At 43.8% G+C, this 26,546-nt stretch overlaps 2 protein-coding genes across 9 annotated transcripts in view; one reads left to right on the plus strand and one right to left on the minus strand.

Moving 5' to 3' along the window:
- The window catches only part of NF1 (neurofibromin 1), a 156,989-nt gene that overhangs the window by 80,983 nt on the left and 49,460 nt on the right, over positions 1 to 26,546 (minus strand). For 4 of the 6 annotated variants that reach the window (XM_083587336.1, XM_083587335.1, XM_083587339.1 and 1 more), the window contains 6 exons: positions 22,208 to 22,270; positions 18,419 to 18,577; positions 17,678 to 17,775; positions 16,105 to 16,251; positions 14,873 to 15,019; positions 14,420 to 14,530 (listed from right to left, as the gene is read on the minus strand). In XM_083587336.1, the coding sequence (XP_083443462.1) occupies positions 14,420 to 14,530; positions 14,873 to 15,019; positions 16,105 to 16,251; positions 17,678 to 17,775; positions 18,419 to 18,577; positions 22,208 to 22,270 (725 nt within the window). The remainder of the gene's footprint in view (positions 1 to 14,419; positions 14,531 to 14,872; positions 15,020 to 16,104; positions 16,252 to 17,677; positions 17,776 to 18,418; positions 18,578 to 22,207; positions 22,271 to 26,546) is intronic. The other 2 variants (XM_083587337.1, XM_083587338.1) reach the window with 1 other exon arrangement.
- The window catches only part of EVI2A (ecotropic viral integration site 2A), a 234,222-nt gene that overhangs the window by 36,338 nt on the left and 171,338 nt on the right, over positions 1 to 26,546 (plus strand). The gene's annotated exons all lie outside the window — the stretch shown is intronic.

Raw genomic sequence — 26,546 nt, forward strand, 5'->3', positions numbered from 1 at the left:
GGAGGTTGCAGGATTTGTGAGCAAGTTCCAGCGTTTCAACAATGGCAGGAAGTTCTCCAAAGCAGTGACCATAGCACCAATAAAACAAAACAAGGCTTCCGCCTACACCCCAAGTGAAAGTTGCACGTAGACCTTAAGAAAGAAAGCAGCCCCTCCCGGCTGAGGAAATAATACGCCCACAAGAACGGCTGAAAGGCAGAAATAGAACCTAATTGTTGCGTGCTAAGCAGCGGCCTTACACCTCAAACACTTGCATGTGGAAGCCCTACTGTGGGAAGAGGGGTTGCGAGCGCATCTGTAGAGAGATCTTTAAAACACTCCAGTTCCTTAATAATTTTGGGAATGTATCCTATGTAGTCAGGCAACCAAAAGCATGAGACTCTTAATCTCAGGGTTGTGGGTTCAAGCCCAACATTGGGCAAAAGATTCCCACATTGCAGGGGGTTGGACTAGATGACCCTTGTGGTCCGTTCCAGCTCTACAACTCTATGGTCCTACATTTATGTTTTGGAGGGGCAGCTCAGGACTTTCAAATGCATGCTTGAAAATTTAAAGAATGAATATGTGGAAGATTGCAAACAAGTGCACTGTGTGCACACACATGCCCCAAAACATACATACATATTAGAAAACCATCAGATATGTAGTTTCACTTGTCAGAATCTATGCTGGGAGTCTATCTGTATCTCGCAGGGAAGAAGCTGTCCTCTGTTCAATTTTGAGGGGCTAGAATGAACAAGGGAAAGCTCACCCGCCAGCTCCTGAAGTTGTTCAAGGTCTGGATTTCATTGGCTGTCCAGGATGAACCCACAGGGTACTGGGCAGCTATTAAACCCTGCTATTTCACTAACTATTCAAAGGCATTTAGTTGCTTTGCAGAGCTGCCAATGTACAGATCTCAAAAGATGCAATGCAGTATTTCAATCAATTCCAGCAAAAGCTTTATGAACTGTTGCTGCAAATAAACAAAATAAAAAGAGAGATTTACTGAGGAGCTTGGGTGGCATAGCAGAAGCAACTAGCTGGAAGGCCTCTGAGGTTGAGAGTTGGAGAAGGAGGTTTCAGGGTGCTGCGATTTTAAAGTTAAGATCTTTATACCAACTGAAGAGAGGTGAGGTTTTAGGTGGGTGTGCCCTCTTGTGGCCATATCACACAACATAAAAAATGCAAGTACAGTAAGCACTTCAGAGATGCAGAAACACTTGCGGATGCTGTTCACCTAGGTTTAGATTTTCAGCGCTGATGTTCTGGCTTGATAAATTCTCCCTCCCTCTTATTCTCTCTCCCCCTCTGCTGCTACTATTTGCAAAAGAGCACTTTGGAAAACTAAACAATTTCCAAGATGAACCTTATGCACAAGGTTTGATAAAAGCCATAAATATTTGTGTACATCCTACCTTTCTGGTGCCTGACCCCTGCCATACTTAGTGTATTTCAAAAGCAGTACAAGAGCTTTATGTAAGGAGAGGATATTGGGGATGTTGCTACCTGTCCTGCATCTCCTGGGTAGGTGGGAAACAGCACATGGTACCTAGATCATATACACTGAAACAACCACACTCTTGTTCAGAATACACAAAAACGCTTGGGTAAGGTTACCTGAAAACAGAACATAGGAACCTGCCTTATACTGCATCAGACCCACTGGCGCATCTAGCTCAGTACTGTCTACACTGATGGCAGCAGCTCTCCAGGGTTTCAGGTAGGCAGTATCTCTCAGCCCTACCTGGCAATGGCAGGGTTTGAACCTGGGACCTTCTGCATGCAAACTCCAAAACTGAGCTACAGCCCTTCAGAACAAGCTGAAGCTACATCTGCTGGCAGCTCCACACATTCTGACTGCTTCAGGGAACATATAACGTGTGGAAATCACAAATAAGTGCATTTGCACCTTCAAACATCAGCACAGACAGGCCAGGTTTCTCGGATCAAGTTTCTGAGGTTCATGAACAGTGGTGTTTAAAACTGTGCACAGAACATGCTTTGTATGTTTGCTGCAGCAACTAAAGTGTCACATTGCTCTAAATAAAAACTGTACTTCCCCTTTCTGGACAGGTTTAGGTCCAGGAAACCTGGTAACGAATAGGAAAGGGATCAAAACCTATTCAGAGGAATCCCACCAATGTGACAATAATTTGCTTCAGTTTTTGCAGATGCATAACACCTATACCTGAGAATTAATTATCCCAGGTTCAACATTCCTCAAATTAAACCTGGATTTAAACAGGTGGTAAGAAATGTCCAGTGGTACCTTGAAAACTAGCAAATGCACTGTGGCATAAGTTATGTGGGTCAGAGACCACTTCATAAAGTAGTTATCCTTAGGTGAGCAACTGATCAAGATAGATCATGTATGTTATTTGGAATGAGACAGGATGGCCTAACAAAATCCTGCCAAAACTTTTCATAGGCCATGTTCCAACCATCCATTCAAGCTACAAAGATTGAACGAAAGGTATATAGTTTCCTTTATGTTCTTTTTGGCCATTTCTGACCCTGTCTGCCTACAATTCATATATATAACAAGTTGTAGTTTAGGAAAAATAGATTCTGACCTACCAAACCACATCCACATTTATTCAGGAAATTACTTAAGAAGTAGGGACCCACTGCTAAGGAAGGAGACAGAATGTTAAATCAGGGCAGAAGTTTCCAAAAACAGAGGGAAAGTAAGGAAAAGTGGTAAGGCAGTAGGTGTTAAGAGTTGATCACACTTCTGAATACCTGCTAATCATAGTCTTATTTAAATGCAGCACCAGGTGTTTTAAAGAGCCTTACCACACAGGTCTCCATTCAGAAGAATCACATCTCTATAATTCAGGCCGAGGCACCTTGTACACACAACATTAGCAGATACAAAACACCTGTGCAGCAAGTAAATGTGGATAGCTCAGTTGCTTACAGCGTGGTGCAGATAACGCCATGGTTTGATCCCCACATGGGACAGCTGTACATTCCTGCACTGCAGGGGGTTGAACTAAATGATCCTCAGAGTCCCTTCCAACTCTACAATTCTATGTACCAGGAACCCAACTTGTACATGATGCTGAAACTCTTGGTTAACCCACAAGTTCCCACTCTTTTTTGTTGACTTTAGTGCGGTTCTCTATCATGAAGGTTCAGAAACTGTTCTATTCACCAACTCGTTATCTGATCAGCAATGAGAACTGCTCAGAAACGGGTGTTAAGCTGCAGTTGCCTTTTAGAAGAAGATGAAACTGAAGGATTCTCTTGCAAGAAACAAAAATGAAAGAAGGTGGCATAGCATTGTACCACAGGCGGGTTTCACGACAAGTGTTCAACTGACTCAGAGGCAAGCGATACCATAGCTACCGGTGCTTTTGAAAAGAAAAAGAAAGAGATGCTTTCTCCTCTTAAGAGTGAAGCCACAAAGCTCAAAACACATTTGTGTTTCAGACTATCTGTTCCACTCCAGGAAGGGATAGAATTACAGCACTATTGTGCCCTTTTAAGAAGAAAGTCATTCCAGAAAAAAGTCACCTTCGGCAAGCGCACGTATCAGGAAATGAAGATGCACACAGTGTCGTTGCTACTGGCAAATGAAAATATTAACAATAATGTTGCTCTGTAACAACGCCTTTGAGAACATGAGAGCAGCCATGCTGGATCAGAGCAAGAGCACATCCAGCCCAGCATCCTATTTGCCATGTGAGCCAATCAGGCACAAAGACAATAGCTTCCCTCCAAGTGCTGGTCCCTAACAACATGGAGGCTTCTTTTAAATTATTTTAGTATGCTGCCTTTCCATAGTTAAAACCATGCTCAAGGCAGCTTACAATATATTAAGAAAACCGTAATGCAACAGTAGTCAGAAACAGTAAATATAAGACCAAAAAGCACATAAAATATAACATCTAAAATAGAAATACAAAATAATTAACATCAGTAACAGCAACGACCCTGCCCTTAACAAAACTCTAAGCCAGTGTTTCCCAAACTTGGGTCTCTAGCAGTTTTTGGACTACATTTGCCATCATCCCTGACCACTGGTTCCTGCTAGCTAGGGATGATGGGAGTTGTAGTCCAAAACCAGCCAGAGGCCCAAGTTTGGGAAACCCTGCCCTAAACAATACCCCAGCCCAAGTCTGTTCAGCAACCTCAGTTTCTGCAGCTGGAGTCAGTCCGGGCCCCCTCTCCCATGCCAGGTGGGAAAAGGCCTGCAAGGCAGGGAACAGGTCTTCTAGGACTTTTGTCTTTTCTGTGTTTTTATCTTTTTCTATGTTCTGCCTTGATTCCCAGGAAAAGATGGGGTAGAAAGAAATATTACTATTACTATTATTGCCACCATGAGTAATAGTCACTGCTCCATAAGTGGCCTTCCCCATAAATTTGTCAAATCAATTTTTAAAGCCATCTGAGCCAGCGGCTGTCCATATCTCGCGGCAGTGAATTCCCTAAATCAGTTGTGCATTTTGTGCAAAGTCCTGACCGTCCTAAATCTTCCGTCAACCAGGTTCACTGAATGAATCAGAGTTCTATAGCATTACGAGAGAGAGAGAGAAAAAACTTGCCTCTGTCCACTACACCTAAAAGCAACCCTGCTGGACCAGACCAAAGGCCTTTCTAGTCAAGCATCCTCTTTTTCACCATGGCCATTCAGGTGCCTGAATGGGAAAAGACCAAAATCGGGATGTGATGGCAATAGCTTTCTCTCGCAATGGTTCCCCAGTGGCCAGCATTCACACACATCCTGCGTCTAATCCCAGAGGTAACATATAGGCATCCTGAGTAGGAGCCATTGATGGCTTTATCCTTCCGTAAATTTTATAATTCAGGGGTTCCCAAACTGTGGCTCATGGACCACCAGTGGCTGATGAGATACAATCAAGTGGTTTAGGGTGTGGCTTTAAAAATACAATTAAAAACCATATTGTTGTTGTTTAGTCGTTTAGTCACGTCCGACTCTTTGTGACCCCATGGACCAGAGCATGCCAGGCACTTCTGTCTTCCACTGTCTCCCGCAGTTTGGTCAGACTCATGTTTGTAGCTTCGAGAACACTGTCCAACCATCTTGTCCTCTGTCGTCCTCTTCTCCTTGTGCCCTCAATCTTTCCCAACATCAGGGTCTTTTCCAGGGAGTCTTGTCTTCTCATGAGGTGGCCAAAGTATTGGAGCCTCAGCTTCAGGATCTGTCCTTCCAGTGAACACTCAGGGCTAATTTCCTTAAGAACGGATGCGTTTGATCTTCTTGCAGTCCATGGGACTCTCAAGAGTCTCCTCCAGCACCATAATTCAAAAGCATCAATTCTTCGGCAATCAGCCTTCTTTATGGTCCAGCTCTCACTTCCATACATCACTACTGGGAAAACCATGGCTTTAAAAACCATATAGCACAGCCCATTACAATTGTTACAACAGGCAGAAAAATCAGTATGTGGTCTAGCAATTTTCAAGTGGTCCATGGAGACCAAAGTTTGGGAGCCACTGGTCTAATCTCCTTTTAAAGTGGTTTTAAATCAGGAGCTTTCAGAAAAGATGGAGTCCTATGTGTCCATGTGGAGTGATGATCATGCTCCATTTTACTTAGCAAATGGCTTCCAAAGAAGGAGGTGGTACCACCGACAAGTGTGTCAGTTCTATCCTATCCCCACTCCCAGGAATTGTCCAGAAAACTGTGTGAAAACCCAACTCCAATCAGGAGCATAATTTGGGTGCCCACTTGTATGTTTCAACCAGTAAAAGGAGAAGGGAAGGGAAGGGGGCAAGTTGCCTTACCCCACAGATATTGCAAGCCAACATTAGTTTCTTAGTTTAGATGAGGCCACCATTTTGTGTTACGTAGAGCTGAAAAGAAATCCAACTTCCTCATGAGCTGCTTTCCGATCTGCAAGCATTTTTATAATGTGTGGGAAATATTCAAAAAATAGCACCCCCCCCTCCTTGCCGCATGAAATGGTACAGTTCTCACTACCACCCCATTCCACTGCAGGTGTACATGCTGCCTCTGTAGCCCACCTGAGTCTAAGCTTAAAACTTTAAACAGACTTCCAAGCCACTGAAGAACATAATAAAATTATGATATCTTTAAATTGCTCCTATTTCATGCTACATTCTGCAGTCGAAATTCTGCAGTCTTAATTTTCTGCAATCATAAAGCTACACTTTTTTTTAAGGAGACCAGGAATTCCAACAATCTTGGAAAGAATTCTTCCTGCGCTGTGTGTTGTCTGGCAGTCCTTTATTCAGAAATACAGTGGTACCTCGGGTTACAGACACTTCAGGTTACAGACGCTTCAGCTTACAGACTCCACTAACCCAGAAACAGTATCTCGGGTTAAGAACTTTGCTTCAGGATTGAGAACAGAAATCGTGCTCTGGCGGCACAGCAGCAGCAGAAGGCCCCATTAGCTAAAGTGGTACCTCAGGTTAAGAACAGTTTCAGGTTAAGAACAGACCTCCAGAACGAATTAAGTACTTAACCTGAGGTACCACTGTACAGCAGAATGCCTCTACCAGCTGTTCATGTCTAAGACTGCAAGTGGCTTGTGTAACTCCTCATCCCCCAAGCCTCTGATTCTGTGCAACTACATGAGCTCCACCTCCCTCCCAATTCTCTCTGTTGATCTTTATTTAATACCTGTGTACCAACAAGAGAGAGACAAGGAAAAAATCCCAGATCAATCACCTCTCCTTTGTTCAGTCAAGTGCTTGGGAAGAACCTGATCAGGTCTGCAAAATGCCAAGTTTCATGCTTGTGGCGAAATGTCTACGTCGTACTTCCTGTCCCCATCCCTTAATGCGGGAGCCGATATACCAGGAATTCTCCTCTGTTAGGTCAATTTAAATGACCTGATTACAATCAAGGTCTGTTCTCAGCTTCTGTAATATTGTTCCTTGTAAGTAATGAAAAATAAAGTAGGCTTCTTGGGGTTTTCTTTTACGGAAGTGGGGATTGGGGTGTTGTTTACTTTTAAAACAGGGCCACAGTTAAGTTTTCAGCAATAAACTGTTTGCAGGAGATTGTGGAACAGCCGATGTCAATACATACTAGATTGCTAAACGCAACTAATGTTCTCGCAGAATGCTCAAGTTTGTTCAGAGTAGAGGTTTTTTTGCCTTTCCTGGATTTCTTTATGCATAAGCCTGAAGATGAAACCTCAATTTCCTGACATGAACGAAGTATAACAGCGGAGCAATAAATTCACTGCACACAATCCAAAGTCACCAGTAATTATTATTTGTGAATCTGGAACCTGGGGGAGCCGAGTATATGAACTCAATTTCAAAAGCCATCGTCCCCATGATTGATGAGCCTTAGAACAAATTCTTCCAAACTTTGTTCTGGCTGGTTGGCTGGTGCGAGAACAGGAAGCTAGACTAGATGGGCCACTGGCCTGATCCAGTTGGGTTCTTCTTATGTTTAATCCCCAACACAGAATTGGGAACAACACCTGCTGAAAGCAAGCAGCAGAACAGGAAAGGAGTGGCCAGTATGTCCAGCAGAGAGGATCAGGAATTCAGTATCTTGAACCTCTCAATGACTAGCAAAATTATGTAACATGGCATAATTTGTTTAGGTTGTAGAGCTCAGCTTTCTTGGCACAAAATTAAGTATCTATGAACACACCCAGTTTTGGCTAGAAGATGATGATGCGTTAATGGTCCATTTAGCAGTTCTTAACCTGAGGTACCACTGTATTCTCTTTCCTGCTCTCTTCTTTGCAAAAAAGCATAAAGCTGGAGGGAGAAGCCCACACCATGATTTCTAACTCCTCTTACTTCCTCCATCAAATTGCTGGGTGGAAAGTGTTTCATGTTTGCATCCGTTGCCTTGGAAAAAAAGTGACATTTGCAAGCCACAGGAGCCAATCATTATGAGGCTTGTGGTTGCATAATCATCCTGAAATTATATTTAAATGGCAGAATGAGCCGACACATCTACCGGCTGCATGCAAGGGAGCTCCTCGGAGGCTTCTGTATTTTACTCTCATCATAAGCGCCTGAAACTCGGAACAGGTACGGAAAAGATCGTAAAATTAATTACAAATTTTAAAAGGGTGATTAACTGCCCCTAACTGCCTGATATGCTGATGCATCAAACTAAGAGGAGATATTTTTATCTTGAAATGTGTGTGCATACTGGAAGAAAACTAGCAACCCAACCTGCAAATTTCTTGTGTGATCTTGGAGCAGTTATGGCTTAAGATTTGAATCACAGAGCCTGCTGTACAATATGACATGTAGCATAGAACTAGTTAGCTCTTGCAGAATCCTAACTGCCTGTGTTAAATAAATAAAATAAATACATTTAAATCCTGCCTTTGAGGTTAAACCTATTATGGCAGATAACAGAAAAATAAAATGCATGTTTAAAATAAAAAAAAGAAGTCAGGAAGTAAGAAGAACAAAATCTAAACTTGGAAAATTAAAAAAAAACCACATCCCTACCCCTTGCGATTAATGTTCCTAGCCCTCATGATTAATGAGAAGGAGGAGTGAAATCAAACAATGAGTTTGTTGGCAGAGGGTGCCTGCCATGGAGGGCTGATTCCAACACACTACAGATGATGTAAGGGATTTAGAATCACCACTGGAAAATGTAGGAAGGTGGTACCTGTCCCAAGTTTGGATTGTTAAGTGTTAAGCAACGTAGGCCTGGGCTGGGGCTTTCGGTAATTACTGGAGGCGGGTTCCTCCTGTAAAGTTCTCAGATCCTCTCCATAGCAGTCCCCATCGCCCTTTGCAATCTGTTACTGTCATTGTCCCTTGGTCTTGAGAATATCAAGCCTCCTTCCATAACGGCAAATAAACCAAATCATGACGGCGTAAAAAAAAGGAAACCTACAGCCTGTTGAGCATCTAGCTTCAGGCAGAGAGATAGACCTGGAACTGATGTATTTTTGTTTGGTTCTGCCCTTGGGATGTTTTTTTTTTCCCAAATTGGCTGTTGTTTTTTTAACTGCAGCTGATGTAGAATTTGGTTCTAAGAACAAAATCCTGGGCTGCATTCCTACACACATTAACCTGGCAGCAAGACCCATTCAAGTCACTGGGGCTTATTTCTGAATAGACATGTATAGGATTGCACCATTAAGCCTATAATCATAAACCGGGCTTCAGAACAATGCACAAATCCTCATTTCTGGCAAAGGAGAGAGAATGAGCTATGACTTGGAAAGCTTCCCCACCCCGCCCTTCCCATTTGAATCGCTTTTCTGCCGTTAATTCCGCAAAGTGACCACAGGCAAGTCAAACTTGCTTCAGCCTCAGGCCCCCCCTGGGGACAATGATACTGACCCTCCCTTACAGGATCGTTGTAAGGATTAACACAAGATCACGTGTGTGAAATAGTGTTGTAATCTTGGCTGTGGCTCCCTGGCTCTGGAATTCCTGTTCAGGAGAGTCCTGTCCATTCAGCCTTTTGGGTTGGCAATAAAATAAGCCCTTTTATCTCCCCAAAAGGGATTTGGATTTTTTGGCTCCATTTTAATAGTCTCCATGTTTAGTTTTGTATTGCACAATTCTAACCTAACTAATGTTCCTTGGGATGCTTTTAAGAGCTGGCTAACAGATGCAATTTTTTTTTTAACTAATTAAATGTAGAAATGCTCAGGTACAAGGCAATCGCCTCTGGAATATTTGACTCCAAGACAGAATACCAATATTTTACTAAAATAATAAATTTCAAAACCTCATGGGTTTTCCAAAAATATACAAACAAGGGGTTCTGATTTTTACTCAGAGTAGACCCACTGAAACCAGTGGGATCAATTGAGTCATTTTCATTACTTCCAATGGGTCTACTTTGAGTAAGACTATTACTGGACATAAGCCATGCTTTCTTGATTTTGTTCATTTTGATATTTGGGATTGGCCATGCTTTCATTCTCTCGTTGAGGTCCAGAAATGGTGGTTTCGTGACCTAAATTCCAAGTCATTTCCCCCACTACATTTGGCCCACTTGTATGGAAACATTTTTATGTGCAAACACTCACCCCGAGAGTGAACTTTCTCAGCGTGTGGATTCCTATGTAGCCAAATCCTCACCATCCTCATGACAGAAGTCAAGTCTTCTGGAAATGTGTGAATTGTTAACTAATGTTCACTGTTGAATATGCAGAATGAAGAGGCTGTTGAAATGGCTCTGGCCTGCCCTGGTGGTTGTAGTTTTGTGCAAACCTGACTTGGTTTCCGCATCAGGCACTACTACGACTGCTCAAAATACCACAGTGGGAACCAGCACACTCCACAAGATGACCACCACCTTAAAAGTGTCGCCCACCAATTCTGCTCCCTTCAACAGCAGGATCCCTGTGATGGCAACACCGCTTCTCTTCACCTGCTTCATCCTTGTGACTAGTCTTTCTCTTCTAATGTAAGCGTTAAGTTATCCCGTTAATCACTTAAAATTGTACGTAAAATTCAGGAAAATCCAATCCAATCCAATTCTGTGAGTCCTGGTGTGTTTTCTGGCGAGCACGCATTCTGTTAGCAAATCTACAGTTACCAAGTGTAAACGTTTCAATTAATTTTGCCATCCCCTCCCCTTTGTGGTACTACATTTCTCAAAGAGATATGTGATTCCTTTCGTTGCTCAAGACACACATGAATCGCAGCACTTCTAACGCAAGCAAAGTTGGTTGTCAATGATGGGAAATATTCTTAACTTCCATGCATGTAAGGAAGTTTCTGTGTTGAAGAGAGACATTATGCAGCAAAATGAAAAATGGAAGCTAGTGGCATGGCAACTGAACTACAGAGAACAATACAACATTTTAAAACCACAAGGAAATAAGGGATGGGTGGACAATTCCAGGGGGAAAGGAGCTGAGGAACAGTTCTAGAAGCAAAGTTGCACACCTTGTATTCAAACGAAAAATTCAATTATTCATGAATGTTTGGAGATCTTAATAAATAATGTCATTATGGTACATGTGTCTCTCGCAATAATTATTTTTAAGGAAATAAGCCTCTGCTTGCACTGTGGTATACATGTACAACTTCAGGAAAGTCAGCAGCATGCTAAATCCAGAAAGGCAGGTCACATTATGTTAGCCTACTAACCCCAATTCTGCAAGTCACTGAAGAGGTTGGGGTAGTGGAGGCAGATGGCGTACTGCCCCATCAACCTCAGTCTGTCCTCGGCCAGCCCCACACATGCCTGCCTTTCTACTTGCAACCAGTCCAGGGGGTGACACCACCGGCCAGTTTCCTCCTGCTTGGTCTCAGTGTTGCCCCGGTAGAACTCAGCAAGGCAGAGGATGGAGGGTAAAACTAAAATGAGTTGATTGACTTTCATTGGCTCATCGTTCTGCCCAGACACTGAGGTCCAGCGCTGAGGGCCTTCTGGCAGTTCCCTCACTGCGAGAAGCCAAGTTACAGGGAACCAGGCAAAGGGCCTTCTCGGTAGTGGCACCCGCCCTGTGGAACGCCCTCCCACCAGACGTCAAAGAGAACTACCAGACTTTTAGAAGACATCTGAAGGCAGCCCTGTTTAGGGAAGCTTTTAATGTTTGATGGACTACTGTATTTTAATATTTTGTTGGAAGCCGCCCAGAGTGGCTGGGGAAACCCAACCAGATGGCTGGGGTATAAATAATAAATTATATTATTATTATTATTATTATTATTATTATTATTATTATTATTAGGCTCCCCGTCCTCGGCCCTACCAGTTCCAATGGTCAGCAGCCACCACACAGTTGGCAGTTCACACTTCCCAAGCATACTGCCCAGAGCCAGTGCAATTCTGGCCATTCATCTACCTGAATGATACATGGGAAACGTCGGAAGCTGGCTTAGAACAAATTGGACTGTTTGTCCATCCAGCCCACAATTGTCTACTCTGACTGGCAGCAGCTATCCAAGGTATCGGGTAGAAAGGACTTTCCCCATCACCTGGTCCTTTTATCTGGAGATGCCAGAAACTGAGGCTGGGGGTCTTCTGCATGCAAAGCATGGGTTCTTGCCTCTCCCCACAAATACTTTGTGCCATGAAAATCACAATTACTATACAGGGGTTCAACTCTGCTAACAGTTACAAGGCATTTGCAACTTGGTTAAGAGATCAGGGCACAAGTGGTTTGTAGGCTCCCCCCTCATTTGGCCAGGACACCCCATATTTACATAACCTTTGTGATCCCCACCTACGCAGAGCTCTTTCCCTCACAAGATTTAACGTCTTACCGTCTGCAGTTTTGCAAGGTAGATTTTCAAAAATCCCGTTCTCTGAAAGATACTGCCCTTGTGGCACAAAACAGGTCGAATCCATGACACACGTTTTATTTTCTTGCCCATTTTATGTAAAAATATATGATAAGTATTTGGCCCCCTTATTAAAGGAGGGGATTTATCGCACTGACTCTTCTAGGGTGTCTTATCTGCCGAACAATTCTAGGAATGATGTTGTGGAGAATGTGGCAAGATTTTTAAGCGACGCAGTGAAATTACGTTACCATAGGTCCCAAGAGCTGTTTTCATACCTCACAATGTCTGGACAGTTTTATCCTAAAGCATCTCCTACTGTTTTGTTCACTGTGTCGTGTTCTGATCCATGTATATGATGCACTTTCTCTATGTCAATAAAGGAGATTGGTTGTTTGAAGTGATGTGTATTCTTAATGATCCGGCCATAATGGCTATGGTTCAGCCAGATAAGACTGTTTGTGGCAAGGTTTATTTAAAATTCCCCCTCTTCCTGCACATGTCACAAATTTCAAGCACATTGTTCCCCCACAACCAGAACACAAAAATAATATATTGTCACACGCAAGCACCCAGCATGCCTTAGTGATGCCTGTAGAGTCAAACTCCGCTTACTATTTGTCAGTAATTTTATGGACAAAGTGCATGGCCGTTTTATGGACAAAGGATTAAGCTGGCGTCATAACTAACAATGGCGGTAGTTGTTTGAAAACAACGGTGTTTTTATGCCTACTGACATGTGGCATGTAGACCGCAGTAAACATGAAACAGAGTAGAAAAAGAAGCAAAAATTAACTCCAATGGGAAGCCGCTTGAAAGAAGAGAGTCAGAAGGAAACGTACGTATGGCTACAGCATAACAATGTGCAAGTGTGGTTTCACACCTCAATTCAACCCAAATTTGCCTCCCATGTCGTAAGAGCCATCGCCTTGCGTCCTTCCAGTCCCCTTGATGCATGGCATACGCGATGAACATCCTCGCTGCACATGAACACATAAAAATGCCTTCTTCCAAAGCAGCAGTCTACAGTGACAGGCAGAAACTGATTTACTGTATTTTTTGCTCTATAAGACTCACTTTTTCCCTCCTAAAAGTAAGGGGAAATGTGTGTGCGTCTTATGGAGCGAATGTAGCAGCTATCCCAGAAGCCAGAACAGCAAGAGGGATTGCTGCTTTCACTGCGCAGCGATCTGTCTTGCTGTTCTGGCTTCTGAGATTCAGAATATTTTTTTTCTTGTTTTCCTCCTCCAAAAACTTGGTGCGTCTTGTGGTCTGGTGCGTCTTATAGAGCGAAAAATACAGTACTTCCAAGTGCCCCAATAACTTCACTGGCCTTGGGTACGACACACCTTGACTTGGCAGGGCAGGGTTTGGTGGGTGGGGAATTGCTGCTTCATCTCAGGGAGCAAAATGTCTTGGGCCAGTCCTGCCCAGCAGGCAGCTTGTGGGGCACATGCAAACCGCACCACATCCAGTATTTTTTTTCACATTTGCTTCGCTTGCTCATCACACCCGGACTCCACTTCTCAAGCTCCTTGACCTTACACTTTTGATGATAGCTAACTGTTTTGTCAAGGATACCCTTTGCTGCACAAGCCTCATTTAGCTCAAGCACGGATATTTATATTGAACTGGTAGTCCAAAACAGGCACAGGAACAAGTGTGCACAGTGCAGCCAATCTATGCCATATAGGCACTCGCACACAAAACAATGGCAAAAGTTATTAGCTGAGGTTCAGGATGGTAAAGATTCAAGTTTGTTTTTGCATCTGTTGAGAAAACCTATTTTTTAAAAAACCAAACCCACAGAACTCCACAAGAGCAATAAATTTGCTCTCTCATAGGAGTGCATGCAGCCTTCCACATAAAATACTGAAACACAATCCAATGTGCACACAAGAGTTGTGCAGATAGGGCCTATCTATGGAGGTCATGGAGCTTTTCGCAACCCTGAGAAGCCTGCAAGCAAGCCCAGTGGTCACAGAGCACTTGCCTGAGCAAAGGAGCAGCTCGAAGATGGCAAAAATCCTCACTCCTCTTAAAAAGCGAACCAGCGCTAGAAACAGTTGTGGCGTATTTTGCACACACAAATAAAACTCACTTTGCTAATGTGTTCAGAACACAACAAAAACATTTGAAATGACCGAGGCATTGCTGTTGCTTGGGAAGCAAGAAAATGAATGAGTTTGCTCCTTCATATAGACTTCACAATTCTTAATAGTAAATATTAAGGAACAAAGAGAAGTGGTCTTACCGGCGAGCAATGTAGTAGAAAACAGGGTTGCCAGCCTTGGATGTCCCAGCTTGGTAGAAAATATTTAGTGTTTTCAGGGCCTTGAACTCCTCCTTTTCATGCACCTGGTGCCTAAGGAGGCAAACATAAGCACACTGAAAATCTCAAATTAAGCTTGAGTGTCTACATCCCACCCCCAACCAAAAGCTGACTGCCATCTTTTTCAGGCTTATTCAAAACCCTTGAATCACATGTTGGAACGTCTACAAAAATACTCCTGAGGAATGGCAGAACATGCAAGCAAAAATAATAATAATCCTGGAATCTAGGAGTATGGGAGAATGTGTGGGAAAAGAACCATGAGCATTCAAAACGGGAAAAGAACCATGGACAGCATTGTATTTGCATTGGCCCCATGGCAACAGATTAACGCTAAAAGCTACTCCTAACAACAGACATCTACAGATCCACTACCTAGTCATAAATTCTTCAAACTTGGAACTGGTGAGATTGATACTGGACCACTGCGTGTCTGCCACTGGCTTGTGCTCAGGAGGACCAAGGTATGCCAGCAGAGTCGCCATCTTGTCAAATGGCCGTCTTCCAACAGCTTTGTGGTCCCTAGAGAAACAACTGCATGTTATCAACAAAACCCAACAACAACATTTGTAACAACCGGTATTTTTAGATTTTCCTTCTCTTCCATTTCGGTACAACATGCATCATCCTGCATGCATTAATAAGGAAATCAGACAAACATTTAGTGTGGAAAATACCCTGCGTTATTTACGCGGACAAAATACACTACAGAACCCAGGTTGCTTTCTGCAAGCATCACTGGCTTCCAATGCCAATCCTCCTCCCACTCTCCAAGGTTTAATAAAGTGTGTAAACAGATGAGTTCTATCCCATGTTCAGATTTCTGTTCCCGATTATCACTGCAATTCCTCCTACAACCCATGCTCCACCCATCCTATCTGTGCTTTGCTTGCTCTGTGCCGCTGCACTGGATGCTATAATGAGGCAGACTTTAAGCTGTATCCAATGATAGTCATACTCAGAGCAGATCCACTGAAATTAAAGGACAAGACAAACACAGGCTGATTCATTTCAATGGGTGCACTTTGAGTAGAACTTACAACCATGACTATCCCAGCATCCATACTACTAAAAAGCAAAATCACCCACAGCAGTCATCAGAGTAGAGGGTCACCAATCCGGCACTTGGGGAGGTTTTCCTGAATGCCCCTGTGCAGGTACCCCAGACTCTCAGCTTTCATTTAATAAAAGAATTAAGTTTCTAGCCGTCCTAGAAATAACATGATGGGCCAAAATATACAGGTACCTTCTAAGTGATTTCTATGAAGAGTGAGTGGTTTGTTTCCCAGGTAATGCTCCCTGTTGCTATTAGATAGCAACATCACCAGGCCTAGGAGGATATAGCTGACTTCTCATGGTACACAAAGTTGGCTCTCTCTTTCTCTAATGTTGTGTCATGCCAAGCGCCTCATGGTAGCCATGTTGTGTTATGCCACACACTCCATGGCAACTATTTAGTGACTAGTACCCCCAGCACATTCTCAAAATTCAAGACATGCCTACTGCCCCCCCCAAATGGCAGCTGCTGCCCTACAGCATGTTCCTCGCTTTCTCCTTCAACTCTGACAAAGCCAACGATTCTTGGCCACTGGTCAAGCTACTTCTACCTGTTGCTGGAAAGGTACTGGCCAATCTTCTCCTGATTGTTCCAGAGGAGCCGGTGCAAAGCAAGGACGTTGCCATCGCTGATGAAAGAGAGGCTGTGATTGACCGTGTCGCTGGCTGGACAATCTGATGCAATGTCAAGGAAAAACCTACAAAGAAAGGAAAGCCGTTGCTCTCTTTAGCAAGGATCTCACAGCTTCTCACTACAACCAACGGGGTGTTGGCTTTGTTTCTCAAGGCACACACGTTGTGGTTGAATAGTACAGTGTTCAAAGTAATATTATTAAAATTACAAGCAGGTCCACCTAAAGTATGCTTGTTGCTAGGGATAAGGTGGCTACAGTGCTACAGTTAAAATGATCGGTCTTGGCAGTCATATACACTCTGACAGAAAACCTAATGGAGGGCATGAGGCGCTTCCAGACTTTCCCGGCCCTTGTCCAGCGCAACACAGCACACACCCTGACCAAGAGCTGCATAACAGCAAAAGGAATATTCTTGGAATCCACAATGTATGCAACGCTGACATTGATCTCTGCACATTTCTGCCTCTTTTATTTCTGGGAGATCTGTTTTGCCACGAGAGTAAAGGCAAACGTGATACGAGCTAACCAACCCACACTTCCCACCCCCAATGTATTTTTAGAAATAAAGAAAAAGAGCAGCTGTGCTGGAACAGACCAAAAAGATCCGACCAGTCCAGCATCCTGTTTCACCCAGTGGACAACAAGATGCCTCCAGGAAGCCCACAACTACAGCCAGAAGGTGAGAGCCACCCACTCCACCTTGCTGCTTCCTAGCATCTTGCACTCAGGGGTGCACTGCCTCTGAACTGACTAAGCCCAGATATCATGGCTATCCTCTTCCATGAATTAGTCCAATCCCCTTAAAGCTGAAAGACTTTGTGGACCAATTCCATGCATGGTCTGCACCTGCCTGATCTGCCTATGCTGGATCACTTCTCCTGTCTCTGGTCCTTGAGACTTAACGGTTGCCATACTTGGATTTAGCCATTTGCCAGCCTCTGGCCTGTTTGACTGCACCCTCTGGAAACCCAGCCCATGCTGGAGAGACTCCATCAGGCAAGGCCTCTTTCCACCTGCCTTGCCCCCCCCCCCCCCGCTTCCGGCCCTGGGACTCTTCATAAGGAAGCTGTGCCTCCAGTCTCTGCTTCTCATTTTGTATTGTGCACTGTGGCTTGCTGTTGTTTTATTGGAGTTTAGAAATCACTTATTGTAACTGTTAAGAGTGCATTTCTGTTTAATCTTGAAATGCTGATATTTAATATTATTCTATATTATTTTAATGAATGTTGAATGTTATTTTATTTGCACATTGTATTATGCATATTGTCTTATTTACATGATGTTAGCTGCTGTGAGCCTGGCTTTGGCCGGGGAGGGCGGGATACAAATAAAAAATTAATTTATTAATTTATGCATGAATGCATGCTGCGGACCACGCTATTTGCCTCTGGCCTTTCCAACTTACAGAGCCTGCAGATCCGACCCCTCTTGGCCTTTACAGACTTATAAAGGCAAAGCTCTTTTAAACTAAGCATTGCAACTACTTTACCTTCGTGCTGCATCAAAGTTGCTCTTCACAAAGTCATTAAAAGGCCGCATGTGCTCCTCCTTTGTAAACAAGACGTGGTTGGCAATACTCTGCAGTACCTAGGTTAATAAAAAGAACTGGTGAAGCAACCAATCGTGCCGTGGCAAGCTGTGCCATGGCGTTCTCTTCTAAACGTTATTTCTGCGTTACAAGGGATTCGCTTTAATCCAAGATGACTGAACATTTGCAGGCATGCTCTGGTCTAGTCCAGAGGACAAAGGGCCACTTTGTGGAGCATGGTTCTCAAAAAGCAGATCACAAATGCTTTACATAAATAAATGAGCAACGTATGCTATACTAGCAGGCTGTAAGAAGGGGTGACGTTTTTTGAACGCTCCCCCCCCCCAAAACCCACGAAACAAACAAATGAAAACTCAATCTGGGGCAGGCAAACTTTTATTCCTATGGAATATCACAGTCCTGCCAGGGTAATGTGCTATATACTGGCAGTGCTGAAGCCAGTGATGGGTGGATCAGGCTTCCAGGAGAGGGATGCGTCACTCTCGCCAGAGGTCTGAACTTGCAGAGGGGTTTGGGAGTCATGCAAAGGGCCGCACAAAATTAAGCAGAGGGCCAAAGCTTTCCACGTGCGCCTTAGCTCCATTTCAAACCCCTCACAGCAATAATTTGCCTATTGTTTCACTCTGCACCTCACTCAAAGACCCCAAAAAACCCACACATGCAAGAATTGCAGTTCTTTACCTTTGACATTAACTTCAAGCCCCTTTCGATTCTTGGCGGCGGCTTCTTATCCAATATCCCAGCCTCATATGGCGAGACAATGGCAGGGTTGATGAACCTCAGGAACATGGCACTCCCAACGGCTCCGATGCTGTTCTGAGGGAACCGCTGGCTGACAACCTAAATAGCACAAGTTGGAGTTTGATAAGGCCACAACTTAAATGAAGGGCCGGAATGAGTACGGAAAAGAAAAATGAGAGGCCTTTTCAGCTCCCTATTCATTGCCAAACCTTCCACAGGTGTTACTGTACAGGATAAACAGAATAGGGTGCCAAACTGGACTTCTCTCGTTAAACAGGTCAGATCATTATTAGAAGTTAAGGAAGAAGAAAAGAGTTACTGATAATAGTACAGACAAGGCACAATTTTACAGCATGATTTTCCCACCTCCCCCCGCTCTCTCTCTCTCACACACACACAAATATATTCACACTCCGTCTTGTGGTGAAGCCCATGTATGAGCAAATTCGTATGAGCAAGGCCAAAAACTAAAAAGCCATTTTGCGGTATGCTAATTTAAAAGGAAGACAAGAGTACCTGAATTGTACCTGAACAATTGTACCTGAATTGTTTATGCACAAACCTTGAGGTGTGGAATGACAACTTTGCCAATGAAACCAAAATGCTCATTTATCAAACTAAAAAAACCCAAAAAGAAAAAGAAAAGTTTTGCTTCAGTACACCCATCAGCAGGGAACTCTCAACAAAACAGGGAAGTCAGCAAGGTGTAGAGGTTAGAAAGCCTGACTAGGACCAGGAAGAAAAGGGGCCCAATTCCCACTTAGCCAAGAAACTCACTGCGTGACCTGCGCCCAATCACCTCTCAGACTAACCTCCCTCATTGGGCTGCCAAGAGGATAAAAAAGAGTGGGGCAGGAGTATGCATACCACCTTGAGCTCTTTAGCTGAATGGTGGTATATAAATGTAATAATATATAAATAAAGGTCATGAATAGAAATAGCCCATTCATTAAATTCCTGATTCACACGTCACATTAAACCAGTGTTTCCCAAACTAGGGTCTCCAGCTGTTTTTTGACTACAACTCCCACCATCCCGAGTTAGCTGGACCAGTGGTCAGGGATGATGGGAATTGTAGTCCAAAAACAGCTGGAGACCCAAGTTTGGGTAACACTGCATTAAACCATTGTTTTAACATTGCTCTTAAGTTCCCACAGAACTCTTCTGCCTCTCCTGCCACACCACTGGATGAACAAGTTTACTGGGCTGTCTGAACCCAGGTTCCTGTTTGTCTCTTTGCAAACAAATCATGAGGTTGCCACTTGGGGACTGCTTGGGAGGTGGGGGCCGGGAACAAAGCATGTGCACCAGAGCAGCACGCATTCACAATAAACCATGGTTTGTTTTAAACCACGGCTTAACATATTGTGTGAACTGGACCAGTCTCTGCCAAGAAATTGCAAAAAGCACTCCTGTGTATGTTGCATGTGAGAAAGTAATGGAGTGTTTGCAATATTAACTCCGGGGGCAACATGCAGAACACTGCTTATTTCCTCTAAAGAGGGGGGGAAAGTCCAGAATTAAATTGTTCATATGCTTTTCTCCCAGTAATCTTTGAACATTCTGGTTTAGATGTAACAGAGCTACCCTAACAAACCACAATTTGCTGGAGCGTGAATGAGTACAACCTCTTGGAGCTCGCCAAAGATTGGATCACAGTTCACAATACTGATTTCTAGGTAGCTATTCCTGGGTTGGGTGGCAAGGAGGATCAGAATCATGCTGGCCCGTATGCGCACACACACAATGCTCATCTGCAAAGGATATTGGATGTGAAACCCCAAATCTGCCATCCAACACAAGGACATTAGGCAAACTCAAGAGGGAAGGTGAGCAGGACAAGCCAGCTGCAATCACAATTTCCCAGCGCATAATAATAACGAACACATTCATATCCATACATATCCTGCTTTCCTCCTATGATGAGACTCAAGGAGGAAAACCTGAGTGTTTCCCAGTCCTCCACTGAGGCACTGGCGAGGCCCAGAACTGCTGAGGTTCAGCAAGGCTACTGAACACACACATAGGCCAATTCATGCCAGTTCATAGAATAAGCAAAGCCAAGATAAATTGGCTATACAACACTAGACATTAACAATTGCAGGACACTTGGAATTTCAATGACTAATTTAACTCAGAACACTGTGTTGTTCTTTAAAGGGAAGGACAAAAGAACTGGCACTAGATCCTTAAAATGGATACTGGTTTCTAAGAACTGGGTATTTTTCCAAAAGCTGTTCATATTAGCAACCTGCAGATGGTAGCTGCTGGGTCCCAAATCCCACATATACCAGACGGCCAATCCAGCATTTTATATAGATAGTCTCCTGGAGTGGCACTTGGATTAGTGGTTTATGAGAAGGGTGGCTGCAGAGGGAACAATGCCTCAAGACATGGCTGGTGTCTTCGAGCAAGTTGTGTGCACGGCTGCAGCCACAGAACATGTCAGAACAGGCCAAGAGAGTTGGGCCAGTGCCCATTTCATCTTTGAGACGGGCAGGAGCACCCAGGAACCCCCCCCCCCACAGAAATCCAATTGGAGTAAGAGCTCTGAAGTTCTGTCATTGTGCAGCGGGCAACATTAGAAGAGAAGAAGCACATCCATGGAGGAAAACACAAATTCAACTTCCACCCTCATAGCAAGTGGAAGTAAACAATCTGCTCCCATCTTGTGGACCAGTCAACAACACCCTTTTTTTATTAAAAAAAAGAAGTTCTAACTGAACAGAAGGTCACCCGAAGAGATTTGTTCTCTGAAAGGTAGGCAAATGGCCAAATGTCATTAAGCATCAGGAAAGTCTTGTGTTTTAAAAACAAAAACATGAGCAAAGTAGATAAAATACTGAACCTTCTATCCATGTGCCCCCCATAGTAGCATTTTGGTTAGGAAACACTTTTGGAAAGTTTGACACAAAGGACACCCAGCACCTTTCGTTAAGGTTCCCAGGTTCACTTCTCTTTCACACTTTGGAGGGAAAGTTAGAAAGTAAGGCCAATCCATTTGTGTACACGTATTTTACTCCACCCTAACCGGGTATAGGTGAACAACTGAAATATTTAGAGTATGTTATTGGGGCATTTTCCCCATCCCGACCAGTTTTGGAACTTGTTTTCATAAAAAGAGGGTTGCCAAGGGCATACACTTAACTCAGCCCATCATGCATATAGTAATTGAATGAAGAGGCGCATGCATCTTGCAATCCACATCTACTTCCTTGCTTGCTGTTGCTCATACTTTAATGCTATCTACCAACTGGTGCTGCTTCCAGTTCTCATCAGAAAGGTCCACCTACTTCTCTTGAGGAATGCCTTCTTTTTCCCCTAGAGGTCCCTGCAAATACCAGTGCACACATATGCCTTGCCCTTATTTTCTGACTTTCCCCTTCTTATTTAGCATTGCAAGTGACGACAAAGAGAGGTTCATCAGAATGATGGTGCAGAGCTGCAGAGGTTCCCTTCCGAAATGGAAATTGAAAGAGGCACATTCAAGATTTATTTTTATTTTTTTCGTAAAAAAACAACAACAGATGTGACTTCAAAGTCCAGTGTTAATTGAAATGAAAGCTCTTTGGTGCCAGAATTAGTAGAATGATTTTTACAATGAAAGTCAAGTAGAGGCTTGAAAGTGAAGAGCTTTTGGAACAGAGAGAGCAAAAAAACAGAAATCAAGAAAAGGGGTGTTCCGTGTGCTTCGAAAGAAATGGCTAATAAAACTTCTCCAAAACTTACTGATTTTTTGTTTTCCTTTTTTTCTTTTACGGTAGCTTTATTCAGGAGAGAGTGGCAAGTTGCCTACAGAACAGAGATGAGCACAAACAAGTCACAGCACCAACCACATACACAGCAACAAAAGAAACCCCCAATGTCCACCGGTACACAAAATTACACGATCAAATGTAACAAAAACAGAACAGAAAATGAAATTACACACTCATGTTGGATGGAGTTTGTGTTTCATGTGGGTGACCACAATTTGTCCACAAATACGAAAGCAAGCAAATGTCAGGTTCCAATCATTTCTACTATTTCTGGCTAGGTTGAGAATTTTTAAAGAGTATTTATTTGCTAATCTGTTGTGTGTTATTGCATGTATTGTCCAGAATATATGCTTTGAGAGGGTCCAAATCAATTCTTCCCAGTCCCGAAGTTAGATGCATAATCAGCATTGTACCAGAACTTGTAAATGGTTTTTAAAAAAAATCAACACCAAGCCCATATATGAACTTTTTTTTTAGTATACCATGTAGAATATGACACCAAAGATAAAAATATTCAGGTCCCCATTCTTGCAAAGGATTGCAGTGGTGCTTCTTTTCTCCCCGCTACCCACACAAAACCTTTTGCAATGCACAGAGGGAAACTTCGCAACCTTATTTGACCAGTTCAGGCTTTAGAAGAAATATGTGCATCTGCTTCAGCTGAGTAAATATTTGGCAACTGTGGCAGGTCAGCTTCTCCCAATCCACTCATGCATTGGGCACAGGCTAAACACCCTTATCCAGCAACGCTTGCAGGATATTCCAGGTCACCCATTACCCCAAGAACTACAGCTGTATAATTCATTCTGTCTTTACCCCACACATGGCTCTCTGACATGGTGCACATGCTGCCTAGCAGGCAAAGCAAATGAAACATTAATGATTAAACTCTCTGCCCTGTTAGAAAGCAAGCAAAGTATTCTCGAGGTATTTACTAGTCCCTCATGACAGAATTGTTCTGGAAGATCTGCGTCCCTGGAGTAATTGGTCTCTTATTCACATGGGGGGGGGGGGGGAATACGCCAACCTATGCATTACTAGAATAATAATTTATTACTTATACCATGCCCATCTGAGCTTAGCTGTCAACTTTTCCCTTTTCTTGCAAGGAATCCTGTTAGGAATAAGGGAATTTCCCTTTAAAAAGAGAAAAGTTGACAGCTATGCATCTGACTGGGTCGCCCCAGCCACTCTGGGCATCTTCCAATATAATATAAAAATACAGGTTGCATGTAATTTAGTTAGGTAGCTTTTGTTGTTTAAAAAAATGCTTCTATTTGCATACATTGACAATGATTTATGTACAGCATTTAGAGATTTTTATTTTTTTAAATTAAGTGGAGTGGGTGTATATACATGCTCCCCAACTCCAGAGATAAGGGAACAATTGTGTTCCCCTTCCCACAATCTCTCAGAGCTTGGGATCCAAGACTCCCGCAATGGACTGGCAAGCCTATTGAGACAAAGTGCCAAGCCAGCCACAGGAAACGATCTGTTTTCTCCCACCAGAGGCTGGAACATCCAGGTTTCAAGTTAGCAGCCACCCAGTGAGATCAGAAGCCCAACCAGCTTCTGGTAGGAATCAGCTGTAATTAAGGAAGCCGCTCCCCACCCACATGCAGCACTGAGTTGTCAGAGGAAGTTGCATCAGGGGTTCCTCCTATCCAAGAGGAATAGGGCAGTGACCAGTGGTGGCCAAACTTGGCCCTCCAGCTGTTTTTGGACTACAACTCCCATCATCCCTAGCTAACAGGACCAGTAGTCAGGGATGATGGGAACTGTAGTCCCAAAAACAGCTGGAGGGCCAAGTTTGGCCACAACTAGGTCAAGCAGATGGCATATCTGGGGCAGAGGGTGGGGTGGGGTGGAGAGGAAACCCAGCCTCAGGGAACGCACATCCTTGCCTTAAAACCGACACACAGATCTTCACCGCTTTTCACCTAGAACAGCAAATGCAGCCCAGTTAACAGAGTCATTTGAGGAGCTTGCTCTTGGCCCTCGCTTTGGCAGTTCTTCCCCACTTCCATGCATGCATACACTTGGGAGAAACGTAGGGGGATGAGCGGCTGGGAAGAGAAGCCTGTGGACCTCACCCTGACAGCTTGGATCCTCCCAATCACGAGCTGGAGCATAATTTCCTGCCTAGGATGCCTCCAATTCCATCAGTTAGGCAGAGGAAACTGCAAATCCCCTCCCCCCCCCGGAAGAAAACGATGCTCAGCAGCATCCAGGTTTTAAAGATGATGCCTAGAGGCCTCTTTGGGTCTCTCGTCAACCTCCCCCCCCCCCCATTATCAGCTCCCCCTTTACACAAGAGCAAGTTTTCTGGCGGGAGGGGAAGAGAACAACTGGCGGGGAAGGCTGGCAGCAAATTTAACACAAACCAGGCCCAAACCTCAGTACGAGCTGATTCAGAATGTGCTCAATCACTACCGATAAAGTTATTTACAACACCAGGTATCACACATCCCACAACGCAACCTTTAGGGAAAATATTGTTTATGCCTCGTGAGGATGTAAGTAAGTAGATAATCGATCCATTAAATAAGGGAGAAACTGAATCATCTTCACAGCAGTTCTCTAACAGCCGCTCCCCAATGGAGAAGTAACCTTGAATGCTTAATACTTTCCTTAGCATCTCGAACTTTACAGTCACTACACCATAAACTCCATTAACAAAATTCATTGCACGCTCATAGATTTGGCTGCAGGTCTGCATCTGAAACAGAAGCTGCAGAGTCAGCTATTGTCCTGTACACTGTTCTATTGGGGGCTGGACAGAACCGGTTTTTACTTGGCAAAGGAGAGCACCTACGTTCTATACCCAAAGAATGAGACTAGCAAGCAAGGGCATTTGGTCCAAGTTCCCTTCCGTTACTTTGCAAGGCCCACATGTGACACGTCTCCAGTAAACGAGAGGTGTGGACATAATCACAGAACGCTCTTCCCTAACCCTGCTGAGTGACAGTGAGAAGCAGTCACACCTATTTCTCCACTCAGTTAGTTGTCATTTCCAGAGGGAAAGCTCTTGGGAAGGATTTCACCAAGATCCTTCTCTAAAAGGCTATTCATTCCTCCTGAGCAGCTTTAATATAAAGAACAGGGATACAAACATCAATCTCATTTCACCGCTGCCCCTACAGAATTGGCTTCTCAGTTGGACAGGAAGAGGAGCAAGTTAACTAATATTGCTGATACCGCAAAGCTTTGGGGAAAGAGAACAGATGGTAAGAGAGGAAGATGTTTGGAGGCAAACCGATTATTCCTGCCCAGCAACGCAGAAAGGACTACGTTGCTTCAAACGGACCTCCATCTTCTTTTATGACCCTTCCTGCCATCTCTCCTAAGCAGAAACTCAAGAGCTGCTTGCAGGAGTGAGGAACGCCAGGCCCAGGGACTGAATGCATCCCTTCAGGCGCTTGGGACTCTCCCTAGGCCACACATGCCCTCCCTCACCAGCCTTGCCCCACACCCTCAAGTGTGACCTTGAACTGTGATGACAATGCTTCTTGCTTGCTCATAGCTGGAATGCAGGCTACTGTGCAAAAGGCAAGAGCCACCATCTCCTGCTCCACCCACTTTTGCCTCCGGGCCCACCCACCACTGGCACATGTCCCCAGGAAAAGGCTCCCTACCCACTCAGTTCAAAATCCAGATTTACTCCTTTATCAAGCCAGCTTCTCTTCCTTCCTCTTTGTCAGGGCTCTATCCAGTTCAGAAATATTGTGTGATGCTGCCTGAAACAGGACTACTTTAGAATGCACAACTAAATTCACCACCCAAGGGGAGGGGGAACAAACCTAAACCCTCCTTGCATTGAACAACTCACCTTCTCGCTCTAGGTAACCAGGAATTCCATGCAGGTGAGTGTATGAGCTGGCAGAGAAGAGATGGGATCCCTTCATTTCTCCTCTGCCAGTTTTCTTGGTTTCTACACTGGTCACAGAAGATGGAAAGCTCTCTCTCTTTCTCCTCTATCAGATTGTTTAGTAAAAGAACATTGTTTTTAACCACCCTGCCTAGTGTCTAGCATTTCAGCCATCGTAGTAAGAGATGTCTTTATCCATCTAGTTCCTACTCGGAGGAGACCCATTGAAATAAATGTGCCTAAGTTAGCATCCATTTATTTCAATGGATCTAGGACTAGCACTGGATGCAACTTAGCAGGCAAGTATTTTAATTTTTATATTTGCAAGCTACTAAAAAAGTTTAGTTTACTACCAGGGCTGTTGTAGTCTACCTGCTTTTTCCTTGAACTACTGCTTTTAGACATGCAAGAAGCTTTTCATGTAGAGGATGACACACACACA

Source organism: Podarcis filfolensis (assembly GCF_964270895.1).
Source record: "Podarcis filfolensis genome assembly, chromosome: 15".
Classification (NCBI taxonomy): domain Eukaryota; kingdom Metazoa; phylum Chordata; class Lepidosauria; order Squamata; family Lacertidae; genus Podarcis; species Podarcis filfolensis.